This window comes from Amphiura filiformis, chromosome 2 (genome assembly GCF_039555335.1).
Source record: "Amphiura filiformis chromosome 2, Afil_fr2py, whole genome shotgun sequence".
NCBI lineage: Eukaryota > Metazoa > Echinodermata > Ophiuroidea > Amphilepidida > Amphiuridae > Amphiura > Amphiura filiformis.
In genome coordinates, this window is record NC_092629.1 from 62,151,066 (window position 1) to 62,169,677 (window position 18,612).

The 18,612-nt window shown below is 38.5% G+C and overlaps 2 protein-coding genes across 2 annotated transcripts; both read left to right on the top strand.

Annotated features, from left to right (window-relative positions):
- The first annotated feature begins 3,414 nt into the window (after positions 1–3,414).
- Positions 3,415–8,492, top strand: LOC140141940 (uncharacterized). Its single transcript, XM_072163828.1, has 2 exons — positions 3,415–3,574; positions 6,748–8,492. The coding sequence occupies exons 1-2, from the start codon at positions 3,415–3,417 to the stop codon at positions 8,490–8,492; spliced, it is 1,905 nt and encodes a 634-aa protein (XP_072019929.1).
- Positions 8,493–8,586: 94 nt separating this feature from the next.
- On the top strand, positions 8,587–8,979 carry LOC140141946 (uncharacterized). The gene has a single exon (XM_072163841.1). The coding sequence runs from the start codon at positions 8,587–8,589 to the stop codon at positions 8,977–8,979; it is 393 nt and encodes a 130-aa protein (XP_072019942.1).
- Positions 8,980–18,612: the final 9,633 nt, after the last annotated feature.

Genomic DNA, 18,612 nt, shown 5'->3' on the forward strand with positions numbered 1-18,612 from the left:
TTAGTACGAAGGTTCTCTAGTCCGAAGGTGCGCTAGTCCGAAAACCAGATTAAGTTCGCTAATCCGAAGGATCTCTAGTCCGAAAATAGAATAAGGATTAGTGTTAGGGTAAGGGTTTAGGGTTAGGGTTTAGGGTTAGGGAGCCTTATTCTTTTTTCGGACTCGAACCCGAAATTCGGGCTAGCGAACCTTTTTCAGAATTCGGACTGGCGAATGGTAAATTACGTGTTCGGACTAGCGAACCTTCGGGCTAAGGAGCCGTCGGACTAGGGAACCTTCGGACTAGAGAGTTGTTACCGTGTGGAGTTCAAGTGCAAAATTGAAATATCGTCCCGCTGAATAGCTTTACTGGGACAAAAATAAAGGCTAAAATTTTGGCGTAAATGGCCAGTGAGAATCCATAAAGGTAATTTGCCGGGGGCCGGGAAAGTTAATGGAAAGACATAATAGCACTGGTAATTCTGGAATCTGGAGGAGCCCGAAAAAGAGTTAACATTGCCCCCTTTTGGGGTAATCTATCAGCAAATAAGTAACTGATGGAAGAAAGAATGTAAACAATAGTGTTATTTTTAATTGGGAGGGGCCGAGGGGTGGGGTGGATTCCCCCTAGCCGGAGCTCTGTACAATTTTGCAAACAAAGGGTCAAAATTGCCCATTTTCGGGGTATGTCAGGGAATATCTAATGTAAGAAAGAATGCGCACAGTACACAGTAGGTGTTACTATTTTTATTCGGGAGGGGGAGACCAAAAGCAGGGATTTCCCCAGAGATGGAAATTTCACAAACAAAGGGTCATTATTGCTTCATTTCTTAAAAATAGGTCTGTTGGGTTTTGTAAACTGGTTATAAAAATAAAGTTTATTTACTAATTGTTTCATAAATATCTTACGTGTATCAGCGTCATACAGCACAAACACAAATCCAGGATCCACTAAACCAAAGTAGTTTGCACGGAAACTGTTAAAGGTTATCCAAAGTGTGCTGCTTTCTGAACTGACATTCTGTGATATACTCTTCGTATCTAAAGAACCCGTAAATGGTCCGTGAGCGAAGTAGTTGCGCTCATAACCAAACGCGACATAGTCAAATCTTGTTTGCACAAGAAACTTGTCAACAAGAACATGTATGTATCTTCCACTTGCTACGTTAAAAGACCACTGGCAGTAAGCGCTGGTTGGATAGTTAAGGTATTCCAGTGTGTACGTACCACCAATATCAATGAAAATGGTATCGTTTTGTCCGCAATCTGTATTAATACAAAAACCCGACATAAGAAGGTATTTTCTTAACATTTTATAATAATGGGTGTATATGAACTATACAATACAATACATGAATACAATACATAATACAATGGGTGTATATGAGCTATACAATCTATATAATAATTATACTGGTAGTCTGTGACTCTGTCTGTCTGTGACTCTGTCTGTGACTCTGTCTGTCCGCCTATTTTCTCGGAGACTAGGGGTCGCACGTTCCTCAAACTTGGTGGGTGGGTGCAGCTTGACCCCAGACAGAACAAGTTTGTATTGGTTAGTGGGTCAAGGTCACCTGAGGTCATCCAGGGGTCAAATTAGTAAAACTGTTTTTCTCAGAGACTGGGGGTCGCACATTCCTCAAACTTGACGGGTGGGTGCGTCTTGACCTGGGACAGAACAAGTTTGTATTGGTTGGTGGGTGGGAATATCCCCTTAGACACCACAAACCCATATTTCGCACACCTTGTGCCCCCCCCAACCACGATCAACTTCGGATTGACGCCCTTGTCTTGAGGTAGATATTTCCGTATGTAGCTAGGTTTAGCACGTTCCCTCGGTGACCCTCCCCAATAAAAGTCGGGGGGAAAGTCTTATAATTGGCCCCATCCAGCCGTTTAAGGCGTTTTAGCTCGGCTAACTCCAATCAGGCCGGAATTAGCAAAGCCAGGCCACACAATCGTCCTCGCTTTCAGTTTTCCGCTTCGCTAATTCCGGCCTGATTGTAGTTAGCCGAACCAAAACCATTACCGGCATGTGTCCACACGCTCGTATTATAATCACAAACATAGTTTCAGTTTCAATTTTGTTAGAAAATACATAGCTTACTTGCACAATTCTGCTCATCATAATTATTTACACAGTCTGATTCGCCATTGCATCGTTTTTCTGCTGGAATACATTGAGTATCATCACTACACTTAAAGTTTGGTTCCTCACCTAAAAAAGTAAAAGCTGATTTACATACGGTCGCTAAGCGATTGACTGTTCTCCAATGAATTACAGAGCTTTCCTAAGACAACCGAAAGTGCTTGACTTCATCTCATCATGTTCATTGGTTACAAATTAATCGCTCAAATAATGCGTGGAATTACCAACATGATTACAGTAAAAACATGGCTACTAAAGACAACTACTAAGATAATAATGAAGTTTAAAAAAAAGATATAACAACATTCAGTGTTAAAAACAATAAGGAATTGGGATCTTCTCCACTGCTATTAATTAAAGTACAGATGTTACGTAATGTTAGCTTAGACTACCCTTTACATACTGTACACGGTCAATACAAATTAATTCAAATAACTTGTCTCAGCGGCCTCAGATTTGACAAAGCTTGTTTAGCATATTTAGCAATATCTATGTCCTGGGTTCCATCATCCTTAATTACACATTGCTCTTTCAAACGTGTTTCATATTCAACCCATGGATACATTATGTATAATCAGTTTCGGAATATCCCCCATCAGGGGTAAGTTCTCTGGTTTTTTTTTACATAAAACGGACGATATTTTACCAAATCCATTTTAACCCCTTTAAACAACTTGCTCAGTCGTTTTTATCTATTAAAATTCTCAGATTTTGTAACAATTACCACAAATATAGCACCTAAAGCCTTGGTTTTTACCAGGTATATTAGTTTATTAAAGTGCATTACAATCGTGTCAAAATCAGAATTATAAAAATGAGGGCGTCCTCCTGAGCAAATATTGATTCCAAGTTACTTACATGTACACTTTCTTTCATCACTCCCATCTAAACAGTGTGTTGTGTGATCACATACGTCATATAAGTTGAGACATTCCCCACTTCCGCACTGGAACTTGTCATCTCCATAACCTGTTTGTTCCATTAAAAAGATAAACAACATACTCGCTGAATAGATTCATCAGGTTTGTAGATATACATTAAGATAAATTTCTTGTAAACAAAACCAAATATTTTACTCACTATGGTTTCGCCTATCATGGTCGACAGGCATCATAAGAATGATGTTATAAAATAACAATTTATTTATAACATAATAATAAAGATAGATTCAATGAATGAATGAATGAATGAATGAATGTTGGTAGATCCTTAATAGTATTCCTTACTTCTGGCAAACCCGAAAACAATCAGCGAGTGAACAAATCTAAGTGAGCCTACCACGGACAATGACGGAGTACAACAATTGGGACAATGCACAAATCCTCAGCAAGGAGTGTAATGCTAATGCCAGATATATCAAGAAATCTATATGGATCAGGATCCAACGTTATGAACAGAGACGAGGGGGCCCACTACCTAAGTCACGTGTATTACCCTCTCCTGACTGTAAATACACCCTCTACTGTCGGGATACGTCCTACCGGAAAGAAGGATCTACCAACATTCTGATGACGCCTATCGACCATGATAGGCGAAACCGTCAATAGTGAGTAAAATATTTGGTTTTGTTCAAAAGAAATTAATCTTAAAGATAAACAACATAATATATCACACAATAATAGGGCCATTTCTGACCTGTTCCCACAAATCACGGTGCATGTCGGTGCACTACTGTTACGATAAAAGCCTCGATTTATATCATACATCATGTATGCATTGAGCACATCATTTTTACAATCAGTTTCAAAAAATTTCAAAATGTAACGAATGTTGTAAACAATTAAATGCAGCCAATCACTCGTCTCTACGTTGTTACTAAGCAGCTATAAAGATATACACGTCACCAGGCACGTACATGTGTCCGAGAATTAAAATTGAAACCTATTTAGCCCAGTCAAAGTTATAATGTGTGAGCTCGGGGGGTTGGACGGTACCACTGGGGGGGGGGGGGGCAAAGCTGCACTTTTACCATAGGTAGTTCACATCACGGGCTACACAAAAATGCCTGATAGCAATTGAACCGGAGTAGCTTTTGGCGAGAAAAGGTCATTGAATTTTACACAGGGTCAAATTTCAAAGTTGCTAAAATTGTGTTAAAACCATTTCAATAGGCCTCAATGGTACTAGACATATTTGCTGTGTTACCTACAACCTTGGTGAAAAATGTTGCCACACCTGAGCGTTAATTGGCCAACATCCTGCCCCGCTCCCCTATTGCAATGGACAAAATCGTCATCATTTCTACATTACAGTCTCCCAACATTGAAAAATGGGGGGTGGGGAAGGGGCGAGTGTAAGCTGAATGTACATTTGCAACTATTATACAAAATAATACGGAACTATCACATATTTGGCTCCGATTGCGTGCTTTTAACACCAGAACGTGCAGGTGTGGCAACGAATTTCCGCCAAGGTTGTAGGTAACGAAACATCCTAGATGGTGCGATGTTGGATCCTGGGGTGCGATCCTATCCTTATTTGAAATGATTTATCAAAATGAACAATTTGACATCTCTTTTGGCAAAATCGGAGCACTTTGATGTGTTTGACCCCCATAGAGTCAAAAAACGTGACCTTTGACTTTTCAAGAACGGTACGTCCTAGATAGGTCAAACTATACTTTTTCTGAATCCTTGTGACTAGAGGAATACATTTGAATGGTTTTTAACACAATTTGAGCAAATTTGACCCTGTGTAAAGTTCGATGACCTTTTCCGCCAAAAGCTACTCCGGTTCAATTGCTATCATGCATTTTTGTGTAGCTCATGATGTCAACTATCTCTGGTAGCAGTGCAGCTTTGCCCCCCCAACTGGTACCAAACACCCCATCGGAGGATGTCAGGCTAACACGCTTTTAGGTTTCACTTTAAAACCATAATATTGTGACCACAAAGCATTTATACAAGATATCTAGAACGCAATTTTAAGCATCTAAAACAATTTCGATATATGCCTGCCAATAGAAGCTGCCAAAGGAACAATATGGGACAAGTTTGATATAAAATTGGATCGATTGAGCCCATATTTATTGGTCGAGCTATGAGTTTTAAAAATATTGGACGAGACGCAGTCGAGCCCAATATTTTCAAACTCATAGCGAGACCAATAAATATTGGGCGTAAAGCATCCAATTTTATCAATATTATGTGTTGGATCCAATATTTTCACACACTTGGATTCATCAAAACATAATATTGATTAAAATCGGAACTTTTTGTTTTTAATATGTGAACCCTCTCAGATCAATTGAACATTGATTTGACCTTTTTATTATTAGAGGAATACATCGGTTTGGTTTGTAACCAAAATTTGACCCCTACATAATCGACCATATTCACCCTGTAGCTTGAAAATCCATGGATGTAACCAGGGGTTGTGACGCATCTCCAAATAAATAAAAGTACAAAAGGCTCTACTTTTTCCCGGCACTTTTTAGGAGAAGAATTAAAAAAAGTATCCAAGTAGGTTAAAATTATAAAGAAAAAATCAAAGGGACCACTCTTTCATATTTAATCGTTCAAATTTGCTCTAACTCTGATCGCTTAAGAAAGATTAACCACAAATATCCACTAACCGCCCCTCCCGGATTTTTTTTGGGCGGCGCGGTCACTGGACTTTCGCAATTCGTCTTTCTTGTGCCATGTAAGATAGTGATCATAGTGTGAAATGTGTATACTCTGGTAACTAAAGGTCCTACTCGTCGGACTAGACTTAAGTCCATTTTAGGCACCACATCGAATTTGGTCCTACAGAACTATCGGTGCCCGGTTAGGTACCGATGACTCTTAACATCACTCCCTGGGGATGTAATAAATTGTAGCAAGCATAATAATTAACAGTTGCACTGTACAAATGTTCAGGGTACGATAAAAGTGCCAACGGTACCTCTTCGGTCACCGATAGCGCTATAGGACCAAAAAGATGTTGTACCTTGTTATGGCGCTGATTTAGCAGCTGCCTCGTCAATATGTTGCTCCCAATATATGTCCGGTTTTTGACCGGATTGTGTCTTGTTTTGTGGATAATTTTGTTGCATCGTGCTTTGGAATATATACTCCTTCAGAATGCGACATTTCCAGACTCGGATGGATTGCAGCAAAGCGGGAATTTTGAACTGAATTCTCCGACTGTGAGTACATATAATAGCAGTTGGTACAACACGGGCAATTCAATCCATTCCCATCTTGATCAGTTACCTATCAATAACAATCGGATGATTTACCATGGCTCATTGATCAGTAATTCAACAGTGATCAGTAATTCAACTGCTGATCAAAACATTGATCACAGTGCTGAAAGGTACACCCGTTCCGATCTATTGGCTTACGTGACAAGAACTTACATCTTACTGAGGATACTTTCAACACAATCAAATCTCTTGGTATTGATCGTCGTCGTAGAGGCCGTAGAGCCGGATCTCACATGATTAAGAAAAATCACTCGTCTTCTAGTACTAGTAGTATCAATAACGAAAACTCGAATAATCGGCAATTTGATTCTCACAATAACTCTGCCATATCCGCACCCCCTTTTAAAGGTTTACAATTCCCTCACAGTTCATTGCTGGAATGCGAATTCCATTGGCAATAAAGACGTAATTCTGGTTGATCATATTATAGACTATGACGTTGACATCATGTTCCTTGTTGAGACTAAGCTTTCCCCTGATGAGACGGTGATACTTGGACAATGTACTCCTCCAGGCTATAAATTCATAAGCCTTTCCAGACCCAAAAAGGATGGTGGAGGAGGGATCGGTACTGTATACAAAGAGAACATTGAACTTAGTATTACTCCTTCCAGTTTCACTACAGTCAACTTTGAGTATTGTATCGCTACTCTTAAAAACTCTGTTCAGTTTGTTGTGGTTTATCATCCCCCACCATCAAAAGTAAACGGACTAAAGAGATCTGAATTCCTGGAAGATTTTGAGGTTTTCCTTGAAGAACTGTCTGTTATACCTACTGAAGTTGTCCTTGTTGGTGATTACAATATTCACGTTGATGAACCGCTTAAACCAGAGACACGTAAATTCAATGATATTCTGTCCAGCAATGGTTTTCGTCAATTAATCACTGAAGTAACTCACAAAAAGGGACACACCCTTGATTTGTTAATCACGAATGAAAATGATAACACCATCCAGAGACATGCTGTTCTTCCACCATTTTACTCAGATCATCGCATTATTACTTGTTCCATCAACCATGCAAAACCTCCACCTGTAAAATCGGTTATTCGCTCACGCCAATTTGGTAAAATGAAACCTGAACAGTTTACCGAACTTTTGCAAAAGCGCATGTCTGAGTTCCCTCTTGACTGTGAGGATCCAAATGTCCTTACTGATGCTTATGTGTCCTTAACAAAGTCTGTGCTTGATGAAGTCTGCCCTATTACCACCAGGGAGCGTACTATAAGACACAGACTACCTTGGTACAACGAAGACATCCATCTAGCCCGGCGCATCAGAAGACGACTGGAACGAAAGTGGCGAAAGAGTCAATCTGAGGAGGATAATGAAGAATTTGTCGCTCAAAAGAATCAAGTCATTAAACTTATCACTGACTCTAAAATTGAGTATTTCTCCAAAAAGTTCTCTGAATCAAATGTCAAAGATATGTATGCTACAATTAATGGGTTGCTTAACAAATCTCAAAAAATTCTACCTGTTCTTGACTGTCCTGATCAAGCTCTTGCCAACAAGTTTCTTTCTTTTTTTATTGAAAAAGTTGAGAAGATCAGGGCCAATGTTAATGTTTCTCCTAGTTCTGCTGATGATTGTGTTGCGGATGCTGACTCTGTAGAAATCAGTAATCCCCGCAGTAATCTTGATGCTAACATTAACTGTTGCTTAAACACATTCACTCCGCTATCTGAGACAGATATTGAGAAGATCATAAAAAGGTTTCCTAGTAAAACATGTAACTTAGATACTCTGCCGACTTGGCTTGTAAAGGATAATCTTCCGATCTTGTTGACGATTTTCACAAAAATTGTCAACAGTTCGTTAATGTCTGGTATTTTTCCAAATGCACTCAAAGAGTCTATCATTACTCCTGTAATCAAGAAATCCAATCTTGACAACAATATGTTAAAGAACTATAGGCCAGTGGCCAACATGAAATTCATGTGTAAGGTAATTGAAAAGGCTGCGTCATGTCAGGTAGTCACACATGTCGACAACTACAACCTGGGTGAAGTGAACCAATCCTCCTATAAGAAGTCTCACAGTACTGAAACGGCCCTTTTAAAGGTAAAGAACGACATCCTCCAGTACGTGGACCATGGTAAAGTTGTCTTCCTGGTGCTGCTTGACATGTCAGCAGCCTTTGATACTGGTGGATCACCATATCCTGTTGAATAGACTCAAATCAGATTTCAATATCGATGGCACAGTCCATTCCTGGTATAGGTCATATTTTAACCACCGAAACGTCAGAGTTGTAATTAACAACGACATGTCTAATGAACATACGCTCACCTACTCATTACCCCAGGGTTCCATCATTGGCCCTCAGTGTTTCATCATGTATACCATTCCCGTTGGTGAAATCATTCGTCGTTATAGCATATGCTTTCATTGTTATGCGGACGATATACAGCTTTATGCTGCTTTTGAACCCAAAGTCAGTGGTGACCGTGAGCGTGTGCTTAATAACTTGTCTGCTTGTATTTCTGATATTAACTCCTGGATGGTTAGTAACAAGCTGCAGCTCAATCAGGACAAAACGGAATTTTTCATCATTGCCACCAATAGAGCTCTCAATAAGCTTCCCGTCATTGAGCTGAGCTTGGGCAACCACTCAATCAAACCATCTGCCAATGTTAAAAACCTAGGTGTTGCTGTTTGATGGAGCTCTAAATATGTCTTCCCATATTAGCAATCTTTGTAAAACTCTCAATTTTCACATCCGTAACTTATGGCGCATACGACGTTTTCTCAGCCAGGATGCGTGTCATCATGCCGTCAGAGCACTTGTCTTGTCTCGCATAGATTATGCCAATTCCCTTATGTATGGTGCCCGTGAAATGGACCTAAAACGGCTGCAGCGTCTCCAAAATAAGGCAGCCAGGCTGATCTTTGCATGTGGACGAGACAGGTGCTCTGCCGATTTGTTGAATACCCTCCATTGGCTCCCGGTAAAGGAAAGAATGAACTTCAAGATCATGTTGCACATATTATACAACTGCATATCAGGTACTGCTCCGGCATATTTACAAGATCTTGTCACGCTTTATAATCATCCAGAATCATCTAGAAGCAGTCGCAGGCTTCGCTCATCATCTGACAAAACAAGGCTCTATACAGTTCGCTCCAATGAAAGAGCCGGGGATTGCTGTTTCACCGTTTTCGGGCCCCAGCACTGGAACAAGCTCCCTGTTTATGTCAGAGAAGCGAAATCTGCGGCTGCTTTTAAGCGGCTTCTGAAGACGTACTTATTTCCAAATGTGTAATTATTGTTGTTGTTTTTATATTGTTTTTCTTATGTTTTTTTTGTTTTTTGTTTTGGAGCAAAAACGCTGTGTTATTTGTAGAGCGCTATAGAAATGTGCTTTAATAATAATACCTTAGGGGAGTTACGTCCACTTCATTTTGCCACCCCCCCCCCCCTCCATCACCGCAAAATATCATGGCTACTCCCATGTTGAAAACAACTTTTTAAACAACTACATGGATCTTACAACTGCAGCCGATCTCGTCACTGTGATCAGTACATTCGAATTGGTTGTCACATACGTCATCTGGTCTGATGCACTCTCCATTGTCACATTCAAAGCGTTCAAGAACATATGATCCGCCTTTACCTGTAGTAAATATGTAAAAGTTAAATACCACTATTTAGGCTCACCGTTAGACCCTCCCTCGGGTCCATGGAGAGCAACCGGTAATGTAGATTATGATAACATTAAATAAACCCGATACATGGACCCTCCCAATATGTAGACAATTTCCCTTCCACTTCCCAGCATTTTGTGGGAATTCACTTTCACCGATCCTGGGTCAGACGAGATTTCTATATATCTCACTATGGTCTCACTGTCTTGCCGTTTGTGTAAGCGGCTACTTAGCCTGACCGATCAATGTAGATCTCAGCAAGCAAGGCGATATTTGAAGTGGTTTTCAATGATAGTCTATTGATCATAACCAACGCGCGCGCAAAATTACAATAGAACTGAGTCGTGCATGTTATGTGCCCACCATATTTGAATTGAGAATGGGGCGGAGCTATTATAATTGACGCCACAGTCACGTTGCTTGATAATTATTTGGAAGGACCTTTTCTATTCAAAATGTAACAGTCTCGGATTAGGAGAGCTATTATAAAAAAAATAAACAATTTGGTCTGGAGCGCTATAACTATGTTGCTGGCAGTTAGGGCTTAGTGGTGTGTTGGTATTATTCTGTGGAGTGAAGGAGAAGGTGGTATTAGCTCTAAGTGTTTACACAGAGATGGAACCGAGACTGTGGGACAGTCTAGCTCACCGTAGGCTGGTTAGTGCTTGAAAAGAAAAAGAGGAAATATTTTCTTGCATGGCATCTGAAAAGGGCGCTTAAGAATAACAGAAAAATACCAAGCTATATAATCAAAACTGTGTACATTTCAGAATAATATGCAGAAATGGGAGCGATTACCGAATAGGGTGCAACTCTACTAGTCTTATTACAAGACTGCCTTACCCCAACCATAAACCCTAACCCTATACTCCGTAAACGAGGACTGGATTCAAGTCTAGCAAGTTGCACCATATGTTTTCTTATGGTCTTTTACACTTCAGTCTCAAAAAAGTGTCAGGTCATCACATATTGAAATTTTGATCATTTCTGATGATGCCTTTTCACTGTGAGAATTCCATGTATGAGAAAATCGTACTTGAAATTACATATTGTTATATAAAATTAGTGCTATTGATCCATTGAACTATTAAATTACCTAAGAGTTAAGTTGAAAATTAAGCAGTGTTTTGCTTTTCAAATTTTTAAAAAAATATAATGTTACATCCAAACAGCGGCGAGGACAGTTGTCTTTCCGCGCATTCTTGCCATCCATAGCACGCATAATGTATATGTAATGCTCTTCTCATGCATATGCCTCCTATATTTCTTCACGACGGGCTTCAGCATGTTCAACAAGATTGTTTTCAATTTTAGTGTCAAATTAATGCAATTTTTGGTGCCCCCTTGCGCTACCTATGCAAGTCAGATCCATGTGGACGCATATAATATTGTAATATAAGCAGACCCGTACGCTTTTTTGGTCAAAAATGGGCCAAATTTTGGGAAGAAAGTCCACTTTCCACGAAATTACCCCCCCCTTGGGAAAAAAGTCCACTTTTTCAAAATCAGCACCCCCCCAAAAAAAAAATCCTGCGTACGGGCCTGAATATAAGGTTTCACTTGGCATGATTTTTTCTTTAAACTCACAAAATGTTGCACAGTTTGTCTCGTCACTGCCATCTTCACATTGCACCATGCCGTCACACCTAGAATCCAAATAAGACACACACTCACCACTACCACATTGAAAGCCTAGTGGATTATCACCTGTGGGCAGAATATAAGCCATTATTATGTTTAGTGGTTTGCTTTCTTCAGCATTTTGACACTATTCTGCGATCGGAACTGGTTGTGATTTCGTACCCTAGTGTACCTGGGCGCAATTGTGTAAATATGACAAAATATATCTAAGTTGGAAAGTAGTGGTCAATTGTCATAATATTGTGAATTTTGTTTTTGTTTATACGTTGGGTTTGGGTTCATGAATACAGTGGCGTAACTAGGGGGCAGGGGGGCAACGTGCCCCGGGCGCCACCCTTAGGGGGCGCCAAATTCACCAATTCAACATCGATTCTGCGCCCATCCAAGCGATGAAAGTCAAAATTTCAGCATTTCAGCACAAAATCAATTGAAAGAACATTTTAAGACCGATATTCAACTTCTAGTAACCAAAATTAATTAGTGGTAGGCCTTATTTCTCCAAAATTTCGCGCGCAAAAATGGGGGGGTTATGTATCCTTTGCCCTGGGTACCACAACCCCTAGCTACGCGTAAAAAAATCCAGGGGTGGCTAGGAAGCGATGTCGACCCTGGAGTCAAAAATAAACTAGCAAGAGCAACCGTTGGCGGCGCGAGAATTTACTAAGCTGTCTTGAGCCATGTGACTTTTTAGAGTTGAAAAGAGTGAAATAAATCAAGCAAAAATACGAGTAAATATTAGCAAGTTGTATTTTATCAGTTTCAAGTGAAAGAATACTTCTTAGTGTTGATAAATATCAAGAAATCTCAAATACGGGTGTGGACGAATGTGCCTCCCCTTACTCTGGCCTTACACCTTTGTTTCCAATGGACATTTTATAGTAAAATGTCATTGTACAAGGAATACATAAAAAAAACATTCCACATAGCCCCCGAATGAAAAGTATTTAATTATCTTTGTAATCACTCAAAAAGCATTTGGTGTGAATTTTACATCTGGACTAGAGGCTATTAAATTTTTATGTGCCTTTTTATTTTACATGTAAAGCCTATGGGGGCGACGATTAGAAATGGACGGCACTATTGAAAAACCCTCATTTTGGGCCATTTTAGACACTAAAATGCCCATAAAAAAAGAATAGCCTCTAGTTCGGATGTAAAATTCACACACAATGCTACCTGAGTGAGTACAAACATAATTAAATACATTTCATTCGGGGGCTATATCAAAAACAAAAAATGTCCTATACCCTAATGGTTATGGAACAACTCATTAGTAATTAGCCTACTGATAGTTTAGTAACATTCATATTCACCCAAAACCTGATTTACGGCAAAATAATGAAATTCAAAACAATAAAGTCAAAATTGCAAACTCACCAAAAATGTCTTTTTGAGTTTCGCATGATTGAGGGCTCGCTCGGTCACCCACCTTATTTTGTGTGGGACCTGAGAGCACATCGGATACCAAATTGCAATCTGAATACGAGGAATGTCCTTCTGATATCAAATAATTTTGATTGTTTTTTAATGAGCGATATAATACAAATTATGGCGAATTATTAAAAATTTCACATTTTTTGACAGTCCTCGAAGTAAGCTATATAAATCTAAAGATATATTCTTAAAAATGCATGTAGCTAGGATGAAAAACCGGCCAATCATATGAAAAATTTGACCTTTCTTATTGAAGATATGCATGAAGTTTCCCAAAAGACCTAAATCTTCAGGTTTTTATGATATTATAGCAACATGCATCACATGGATATGCTCATCCAACTTTCCACTTCGGAATATATCACCTGATTTTCTTTTGGTGGTGGTTGTAAGGAAGGGGTTGAAATTGTCATTTATCCCCCATTGCTGCGATTACAATAATTGATAAGATAGGAAAGTGTTCTTACAAGAACAGTCGTGTTCGTCACTGGCATCTAGACACACTGCATCAAAATTACAAGCACCGTGTATATCGATGCATTCTCCACTGCCACATAGGAAGTCATTTGTTGTATTACCTAAGTGTAAATTCAATTCATTTCAGATTGTTATAAAGGTTGAACGTTTGGACAGTATTTATTGTGGGACATGAGAGCACATCAGACATATCGAATTGCATTGTGAATACGAGGAATATCCTGATGATATCAAATAATTTTAATTTTTTCAAATTCGCGATATAATACACATTTTATGGCAAATGATTAAAATTTGATATTTTTTACATTTAACAGTCATCGAAGTAAACTTTATAAATCTAATGATATGTTCTTAACGTGTATGTAGCTGGGATGAAAAGCCGACGATCAATTGAAAAATTTGACCTCTCGTATTGAAGCTATGGGTTGTTTCCGCCGAAAGACCAAATTTTTTTTGGTTGTCTTTTTGTGAAACATACGAAAGGTCAAAATTTTCAATTGATCGTCGGCTTTTCCTCCCAGCTACATACACTTTAAGTACATATCATTAGATTTAGAAAGTTTACTTCGAGGACTGTTAAATATTAAAATTTTAAAAATATCATAATTTTAATAAAATTTGTATTATATCGCAAATTTCAAAAAAAATCAAAATTATTTGATATCAGAAGGACATTCCTCATATGTGACCCCTCAGCACAACTGAGCCCGGATGTCGCCAGTGCCACTATTGAGATATGCTCAATCGAACTTAACAATAAACAATAGGAAACAAAGGATTTATTGACTGTTTTATTGATTTTCACTACTTAAATGTCAAGTACTATAGACATGATATACATCATTTTAAAGCTAATTTCAAGCAGAATATTTTGGTTGAATATCTCAAAAATGATGATTGGCGACTTCAGGGCTCAGTTGTGCTGAGGGTCACATATTCAGAACTCAATTCGATATGTCTGATGTGCTCTCATGTCCCACAAACAATACTGTCGAAACGTTCATACCAGAGCCTTTAATAATATTGATAATATGATGATGATCAAAATGATGATGACGACGACGACGATGATGATGATGATGAATGATGATGATGATGATAATGATAATGATGATGATGATGATGATGATGGTGATGATGGTGGTGGTGGTGGTGGTGGTGGTGGTGGTTGTGGTGGTGGTGGTGGTGGTGACGAAGATAATGATGTATACGTTAAGGTTGGTTTTAATGGGTTTTTTTACGTTTTTCAACAATTTTTCCAAAATTACTCAGTTGGTAATATGTGCCATATTCACACTCTTACACAAATTATTATTATTGTTGTTGTTATCATATCAATATATTTCTGGGTGGGTGACAAAAACGGCTGTGCGTTAATGTTTTTTAAACATTTATGGATATTTCGAATATTAAGCAATGTGATTTTGGAATCTTGGAAATAATTAAGTGTCTCCAAATAACGAATATCGTCAAGGTCAATACTTACATGGACAGTTGATTTCGTCCGATCTATCGTCGCAATCAAACTCCTTGTCACATCGCCAAGATGGAATATCACCTAATTGTTCAAACGAGAAAAAACGACTGTGCGTTTCCTATCACACTTCTATGAAATGTTTTAAGCATTTTATGGAAGTGTTTCGAGTAACGGAAAGCAATGTGATTATGGAATCCGTGAAACAATTCAGTGTCTGCAAATAACGTCAAGGTCAATACTTACATTGACAGTTGCTTTCGTCCGATCTATCGTCGCAATCAGAATACTTGTTACATTGCCAAGAATTTGGTAGGCAAGCCAATTCACCATATCTTACACATTGAAATTCAGTCGAAAAATCACAAGCTGTAAATCGATTCAAGTTCAAGTAATTATTACATTTATCAGATCGACTAATACTCATTTGTTAGGTGACTTGTTAAACGTATTGGGCGATTTCAGTTGATATTTATACACCCCTTATGGAAAACATGACCTTAATCTCCCACATAAGGGGTGTATATATTAAATGGAGTTCATAGGGGTGCAGGAATTTCAACTAGAATAGCTCATAGTCAAAGTTAACAGAGAGATAACACATCGTAAGTGCAGTTTGAAGTGCAGTATTGTTGTTGCTTGTAAGACTATCGTACGTGCCACTTACGTTAGTCGTTTGTTGTGCACTCGTTTTGAGTTTCAGTGAACATGGTGAAAACATAGAAAAACTTAACATAAATCAATATTGTTATTCTTAATTTAATTATTAGATTTTGAAAATAATTAAATAATACATTCTATAAAGAACAAAGGGATTTTTTCATTCTTACTAATTTGTTTACTGACCTCAATCTTTTCCATTTTGCCATTTACATAAGTCTTGCATTTATTTGTGCGCTCGTTTTTAGCTTGCGTGCAAACATATCGTAAGCAATAATAACAATAGTCAATCTTGTACTCGAACCCAACTTGGAACGAGTGTGGAATGCAAGACTAATGTAAGTGCCACGTACATCGTATAACATTCTTGCACCCCAACAGTAAGACCGAATTATACTATATACCGATTGTGTTTCACCGATTTCATCTAAGATGCCTACCAGGACACATATCTTCATCACTCGTATCACCACGGCCACAGTCATCTTTATTGTCGCAAACTTTGTCCATCTCAATGCATCTTCCACTAGCACAGTTAAACATATCATTAGGACAACACAATAATTCATCGTTATTGCCAGCGCAGTCAGGAAATTTATCACAAACCCAAGATATCGGTATACACTGTTCATCTTGGCCACACTGGAATTCATCATCACCGCAGTAAGATTCTGTGTGTTACAAATGATGAGAATTATAATACATTAGAATGCTGCGTGGAACATAGTAACCTTAGCAATGAAATTTGACTACAAACATGTTAATTTTCCCAACTGGTTTAGCGAATTAGAGTAGCCTATAAATTATACGAATTTTTGATTTTATCATTCTCTACCGTGTGATAGTCGACATGCAGGTCCAATATTTTGATGCGCCGGTATCCACTAATAACGCCCCCCCCACACACACACATTTTGTGATGGGGGACACAAAACGTGAGCGCAAATGGTGGAAAACTCTCAGTGACTCTGATCGCGATGAATATCTTGAACAAAATAAAGTCGTAAATAACATGATTGTTCAATCTAAGAAAGATCATTTCAGAAATGTTTTAGCTGATGCTGATGCAAAGACAATGTATCGGACTACACTTCTAAATACTGGTAGCTCAAATGGTACTTTATCAACGTGTATCTCAAATGAAACACTCAGTAATAATTTTGCTAATCATTTTGAGGACAAAGTGTCAAAAATAAGGTCTGAGCTTGATGATCAATATGTTACTGAAACTGTAAATATGTGTTCAGCTGATGATGACGGTGTTGTTTCTACCATGTCACAGACACCTACTGATAATGTGTGCAATAGTAATCATGTTAAGTCATCTACTGATAATATGTGCAATAATGTTCATGTGTTTGATATTTTTTCCCCTGTTAATGAAGCTGAGGTTCAAAAAATCATATCCAAAATCCCCAACAAAACTAGTTTTCTCGATCCGCTTCCCACGTGGTTGTTGAAGGAATGTACTGACATCATTGCCACTTTTGTTGTTTCACTAATAAATAACTCTTTCAGTGCTGGGTCTTTCCCTTCCATCCTTCGTGATGCAGTTACTTCACCTCTCATCAAGAAATCCACCCTCAACCCAGACGTGTTAAAACATTACCGTCCAGTGTCTAATCTTCCTACACTTGGTAAAATTATTGAATACCCAACTGTTTCAAGGTTCAATGATCACCTTCAGTCTGAAAACCTTACTGAAGAATTCCAATCTGCTTACAAGCCAGGACATAGTACTGAGACTGCCCTTTTGCGGGTTAAGAATGATATTGTTAATGAACTTGGTAGTGGTAGAATTGTATTATTTGTTTTGTTAGATGCAGCCTTCGATACCATCGATCATAACATTCTTGTAAATAGACTTCAAAATGAGTATAGCTAGGAGTTGATAGGCGCACGAGCACTTCGCCGTTATTGCGCGGACTTCACTGGTTGCCAGTCCAGCGAGAATAGATTTCAAGCTCCTACTGCATGTGTACAACTGTGTGTATAAATTAGCACCTATGTATCTCCAAGACCTTCTTCGTAGTTATAAGCCTGGTCGAGCTGGCCTTAGATCGTCTAAAGATACTTTGCGCCTTGAAGTTCCATCTACTAAACGCGTCATAAGCGATAGCGCTTTCGGTGTTCTTGGACCCAAGCTTTGGAATCAGCTTCCCATTAAGATCCGTCAGGCTCCCAGTGTAAAAGTATTCAAAAAGTTATTAAAAACTCATCTATTCCCCAAAGAGTAGCTTTCTTTGCATATAATGTTTTTAAATATTTTTGCTTTGGTGTAATAATGATTGTAATCAATGCTTGATTCGGTAATATTGAATTGATGCTTTTATTTATGTGTAATTTTACTATATCATATTTGCATTGTATTTTTATTATTCTGTATTTTCTTTCGTGTTTTTAAATTATTGTGTATTTTAGTTTTTATCTTGTAAAGCGCCTCGATCTATTGAAGAGGCGCTATATAAATGAGCAAATAATAATAATAATAATAATAATAATAAAATAATAATAATATCAAATGCCCCCCCCCCCACACACACACACCCACACATTTCGGCAAATACTTCACTGGTCTAAGTAGATTTACCAGTGGCGGAATTTTCATTTGACATTGGGGGGGGGGGGGTGGAGTTGGAAAAAATTTGTTGAAATATAGTAAATCCGGCACCTTTTGGCGATAGAATAAGTTAATGGTACTAAAATTGTGCCATTTTGAAGCTAAACTGATGAAATATTGTGCAAAAGTGGAATAAATCCACGCGTAGCGCGTAAAAATTTGGGCTTTGGGGGCTAAGATGGCCAAATATGAGGTTAATATGATCAGAAACCCACATACAGGCGTCAACATTGGGCGGATGATTGTATGGACCATCCCCTGGCAAAATATTGGGGGGTTTATTATTTAAATTCTAAATCTAAATATCTAAATTTATACGCGATGTCCATACGCAGAGA